General features: G+C 45.4%; 1 protein-coding gene across 5 annotated transcripts in view; it reads right to left on the bottom strand.

The window, feature by feature from the left end:
* Positions 1 to 3,694: 3,694 nt before the first annotated feature.
* The window catches only part of Ap4s1 (adaptor related protein complex 4 subunit sigma 1), a 49,770-nt gene continuing 47,464 nt past the window's right edge, over positions 3,695 to 6,000 (bottom strand). For 2 of the 5 annotated variants that reach the window (XM_028869675.2, XM_028869676.2), the window contains exon 6: positions 3,695 to 4,065. In XM_028869675.2, coding sequence (XP_028725508.1) covers positions 3,937 to 4,065 — 129 coding nt within the window. In that variant the 3' untranslated portion in view covers positions 3,695 to 3,936. Of the gene's footprint in view, positions 4,066 to 4,760; positions 5,915 to 6,000 lie in introns of those variants that run through there. The other 3 variants (XR_005092732.1, XR_005092733.1, XM_037210543.1) reach the window with 3 other exon arrangements.

Genomic DNA, 6,000 nt, shown 5'->3' with positions numbered 1-6,000 from the left:
GAAGCCTTGTATGTGGAATCAGCGTTGTGAGTGTGTAGCCAGGGCCAGCCTTTGCGTTTACTTCATCAGCTTCACCGTTGACTTGTGAACCTTGACTCTATTGAGTTTGAGACCAGCCTAAGTCAGCGATCTTGAAAAAAGGTATTAATAAATACTTTTACTTCATTTTCAACCATCTAAAAACCTGGGGCCAGTGAGTAAAGGCACTTGTTAAGGTTAAGACACAGGGCTGGGAGATGGCTCAGGGGTTGTTGAGAGCACTGGAGGCTCTTCTGGAGGACCCGGGTTCAATTCCCAGCACCCACATGGCTGCTCACAACTGTCTGTAACTCCTGTTCCAGGGGACCCAACACCCTGACAGACACATACATGCAGACAAAACAGCAATGCACATAAAATACAAATGAATAATTAAAAAAAATCATTGCGACATTTCTGTATATTACCTATGTTTCAATCAGAAAAGTCAAGATTTTTGTTGTTCGTTTTTTGTTTTAACTTCTCAGTGAAGTCATGGCTACACAACTAAAACTCTAGACTTGAAACCACTTATGTGTACAGTATTGCCATTATTTAAATTTTTAAGCAAGAGAAAAATAACTTGTAAGTGGTGAGCTTTTGTAAAGGCCATTGGTGGTGGAGTAGCAGATCATGGTCTGCTGACTCACTGTTCTTACTAACCACGAGGTAAGTGTGATCTTAAAATGGTTGGTCTTGTTTTTAAACACTGATTTGGGAGGGGTGGATAATGCACGGCACACATGTGGGAATGGGGGTTTGGTGCATGTACCATGGCACACATGTGGGAATGGGGGTTTGGTGCATGTACCATGGCACACATATAGGATTTGGGGAGGGGGGTGTAGATAGTGCATGTACCACGGCACACACATGGGAATGGGGGAGAATAGTGTATGTACCACGGCACATGTACAGAGGTACAATTTGTAAGTGGTGGTTTCCTCCAGCTGGGTGTGGTGACCCACACCGTTAAACCGTTAATTGCAGAGGCAGGTGGATCTCTGAGTTTCATCCAGGGCAGCTGGTAAAATCCTGTCTAAAAGAAAAAAGGGAGCTGTTTTTTTCCTACCATGTAGGTCTTAGGAATGACATTCAGGTCACCAGGCTTGGGGACAAGTGCCTTTACTCCCTGGCCCCAGGTTTTTAGATGGTTGAAAAGGAAGTAAAAGTATTTATTAATACCTTTTTTCAAGATCGCTGACTTAGGCTGGTCTCAAACTCTATTAATAGAGTCAAGAATGACGTTGAACTTCTGGCTCCCCAGTGTCGGGATTACAGGCATGCGTCACCACGCCTGCTTTATGGAGTGCTAAGGGCTCAAACCTGTGCCTCATGTATGCTGGGCAAGCCTCCTGCCAACACCCCCAGCCCTGACATGTCCATAGTTTCGTTGGAACAGTCACGTTCTTTCAGTTATGGACCATGTGGGGTTGTCTTTGCACTACTGCTACAGTGTTCTGATGTTCTGAGCAGATCGGCTCTGCCAGGAGAGTCAAAAGTCGCTGCAGGCACTCAGCTGAAGGGGGGCGGCTACACAGCACCCCCACAGCCACAGCACACAGCCACAGCACACCTACAGGACACCCACAGCCACAGCACAGCTCACTTTGACTCAGGTGCTGGCAGACATTCCGGGGTCTCCAAATACAGTAAAGCTCGTCAGTGTATTTCCTATGGTATCTACTTAATATTTTTAAACTTCAATATTCTCTAAAGGTCCTAAAATCTGTGCCAAGATATAATTCATGGACTATTTTAGCGTGACCCAAAAGTTAATTTTGCTCACTCCCTAGCTGCTGCGGGTGCACCAGTTTCCTCCATGTGCTACTGATTAAGTGCCTACCAACTAGGCCAGTGGTTCCCTGCTGCCGCTGCCGCCGCCACCGAGGCTCCGCAAGACCTCGGAGGTCTTTGATCTAGGTGGGGCTTTCCCCAGATCCTGACGACTTCATAACACATTGTGTGTTGTCTCCACGGGCCAGGAGCCTTCCCCGTGCCTGTCCAGATGAGTGCAGACAACTACCGTTTGGCTTTTGAAGGCTCGTATGACTAGGGTTCTGGTCTTCCTGGATTCAAACGTTAAAATCTCTATGTAGAATTTTAGGAATTCTACCGCCTCTCCCCATCCTTACATGCGAACAGCACCGTGCTTCATGGAGGATTCCCACAGCCCAGGGCCCACACAGTTCTTCCTCCGCTGCACATCACCCTCCACAGCGGTGTGCACAGAACGCTCCTGATAAACAGCTCGAGGTTCTGTTGTCTGAACGGCAAAGGCAGTCAAAAGGCTTTTCTTTGTGGGGTGTTTCTCTGTAGTGACTTGGTTGGCTTCTAAGACATTGAAGGTGGAGTCAGACATGAGTTGTGCCCTCTTCAGCGCCCACACTAAAACTGGAATGGTAGAGAGATCAGCACGGGCCCTGTGCAAGGACACACAAAAGTTCGTGAAGTGATCCGTACTTTTTAACAAGTACCTTGTGTGCTAATTTTAAAAGCAGAATTTTTGAAGACTAAGAAAAAGGAAAGGGCTTATTTCACACCAACCTGACGAGACTGTCTCTGCTTTTACTTCTTGGAACTGAAGTCATTTGTGTTAGTGAGCTTAGTAGGAAGCCTGGCACTTTAAAGCATGCCGTAACCAGACATGTGGTGTGTGACCCCAGGTCTTGGGAGGTGGAGGTGAGACGATTTGGAGCTCAAGGTCATCCTCAGCTATGTAAGAATTTTGTTTGTCTAAACAAACAAAAGCAATAATAAAATGTGGCACCATAATAGCTGTCGAGCTCTTGTAATGCTTAACTTATTTCATAGGAGCATCATAAAGTTAATTACATGATGGTATCATAATTGCTAAATGTCCTTACTGAATATCAAAAACTTCCAGAAACTGGCAAACAAAACTGACTTTCCTAGGTGTGCTTTGGAATGAACTTCTGTTGCCTTTTGGTTTTGTTTTGATACAAATTTTGCTACACAGCTCAGGTAGGCTTAGAACTCACAAGGTCATCCCTGTCTACATTCCAAGCTGGAGGCACCATGCATAACCCTGGATAATATAAAATAATAAACAGGGCTGGAGAGAAGGCTTAGGTAAAGTGCTTGTACAAGCATGAGAACCTGAGTTCAGGTCTCCAGAACTCAAGTAAACAGTCAGGTGGAAGCCAGGCAGTGGTGGTGCGCATATCTTTAATTGAAGTACTTGGAAGGCAGAGGCAGGTGGATCTCTGTGAGTGAGATCCAGGACAGGCTCCAAAGCTACACAGAAAAACCCTGTCTCCAAAAAAGAGTCCGGTGGAACAGCACATGCTGGCCAGCCAGTCTAGCCCAGTCAGTGAGCTCCCAGCGTCAGTGAAAGAGCCTGTGTCTCAGTAGAGGGTGAGTGTGAGGTGGGTATGATCAAATACATTGTATACACACATGAAGTTCTCCAAGACTAAATTGGAACTATATTTGAAATACAGGAGAAGCAACTGAGGAAGACCAAGGCTGGCCTCTGGTCTGCACAAACGTGTACGTGTACACACACACACACACACACACACACACACACACACACACACAGACGGAAAGGGGGAGGGGAAGGGGTGCCTAGGGCTATGTAGCACAGTGTGAAAGTGCTTGAGGCTTTGAGGAAGGAGACGGGGAGCAGAAAAACTTGACTCAAACAGCATAGTCAAGTCACTTTGAAGTTTATTGGCTGATGGACAACCACCACACTACACAACTTCCCACTGCAACCTGCTGTTCCCGAAGAAGGAAAAGCAGGCTTACGGTGACCAGATGAAATCTTGGCTCTCTGTTAGAAAAAAATGTCTTTGTGCGATGATGGAAACAGCTAGAAGTTTCCAGAAGGTCGTCGTGGTTGCGGTGTCTTCCGTGGTGGCCACCCATGCAGACCTTGTGTGGCCGTCTTCATCAGCTTTCTGCCATCTTGTCCAGAATCAGGAGCGGGGCAAGGATTCTGGATCTGTTCGTCTCCACAATGCAGCCGTTTAACAGCATCTCATCCAAAATGATGTGGACTTTATCCAAATTAAACATTATCTAGGTTCCGTTAAGGAGATTAGCTTGAGAATTTACCAGTAGAAATAGTAACATGGCTTAGCCTGGTATTTTCCTGGTAAATAAGCCTAAATATGAATTTTGGTTTGTTTTTTTAGATCCTTAGTAAAGGTTACCTTCATAAACACGTACACACCTAGATCCACCTTGGCTAAGGAAGTTCAATAAGGAGATATCGAAATGAAACAGCTCCTTAAATTATCTGTGTGTGTGTGTGTATGTGTATGTATGTATGTGTGTGTATGTATGTATGTGTGTGTATGTATGTATGTGTGTGTATGTATGTGTGTATGTATGTGTGTATGTATGTGTGTATGTATGTATGTGTATGTATGTATGTGTGTATGTATGTGTATGTATGTATGTGTGTATGTATGTGTATGTATGTGTGTATGTATGTGTGTATGTATGTGTGTATGTATGTGTGTGTATGTATGTGTGTGTATGTATGTGTGTATGTATGTGTGTGTATGTATGTATGTGTATATGTATGTGTGTATGTATGTATGTGTGTGTATGTATGTATGTGTGTATGTATGTGTGTGTATGTATGTGTGTATGTATGTGTGTATGTATGCATGTGTGTGTATGTATGTGTGTATGTATGTGTGTATGTGTGTATGTATGTATGTATGTATGTGTGTATGTATGTATGTGTGTATGTATGTGTGTGTATGTATGTGTGTATGTATGTGTGTATATGTATGTATGTGTGTGTGTGTATGTGTGTGTGTATGTGTGTGTATGCAACTCAGGGCCGTGCGCGTCAGGCAGCACTCCAGTCCTGAGCAACACCCCAATCCAGAACAGCCCATTTTGTTACCAAAGCGGGCTAGAACCTATTCCATGCCAGAGAACACAGCAAGTAACGTTTCAGCAAGAAAACAATTTGACCTCAGTAATAACACAATGTATGCTGAATGCTCACTATGCTCAAGGCATCATGACCAAGGTGTTACTATGATATCTCGGTCTTCTCTACAATCCCCATTTACACAGAAGCAAGTGTCTAAAGTCTTTGGCTGAGGTCACAGGACTGGTAAAAGCCAGATCTGGGCTGCACTGACTGCTCTGTTCTCCAGGCTTCTCTTGAGGAGCCTGGGGCTCCAAGTCAACACCATCCCTCACCCCCAGGGCTGTACCTACCCACAGGCACCCTCCTGGGCCTGCACCTCAGCCCCAGGGCTGTACCTACCCACAGGCACCCTCCTGGGCCTGCACCTCAGCCCCCAGGGCTGTACCTACCCACAGGCACCCTCCTGGGCCTGCACCTCAGCCCCAGGGCTGTACCTACCCACAGGCACCCTTCTCGGCCCGTGTCATCAACCGTCTTCCCTGCCTGGCAGAAGAAAAATAGTCCAGAGAAGAAAGGCATAGAGGAGGGGAGGCATGCTAACTAAACTCCCCAAGGACGCAAGTTGTGAGTTTCTCAAATGGAGAGTCCCAACACTTGGATGATGAAGGCTTAACGTGGTGGAGCACTTACTGGAAAACTAGTCTCTGTTTGGGAAGAAGAGGGCACTGGGCAGTGAGAAACCAGAAAGAGCCATACTCCCTGAGAATGCATTCATCTGGGTGTCTAACTGTGGGCAGGGTGGCTACAATCCTCAAATGCTCTTTAATTTTCCATCTGAAACCCGAGGTTCTGGTTTTAAAGAGCTGTTGGAAGGGAGAAACTGCTGTTTCAAATAGACAAACTTCATCGACACCAGTGAGTTTGTGATTATGAATCTTTACAAAACAAATTATAACCTGGTTTTGTTCAGTTCCTGATGTCCAAAGTCTCCATTGTATTTGCTCAGTGAAGTCTGTCTACAGAGAATGGGACAACCTGTGAATGAGATTCAGTTTCCATTATACTCTGTTAACATCTCATTAAGTTCTGTGCAAATAGCCTGCTAGCAGAATACACTTTTT

This window comes from Peromyscus leucopus, chromosome 14 (assembly GCF_004664715.2).
Source record: "Peromyscus leucopus breed LL Stock chromosome 14, UCI_PerLeu_2.1, whole genome shotgun sequence".
NCBI lineage: Eukaryota > Metazoa > Chordata > Mammalia > Rodentia > Cricetidae > Peromyscus > Peromyscus leucopus.
Note: the sequence above shows the minus strand (reverse complement) of the source record. Positions and strands in the feature narration are given on the sequence as shown.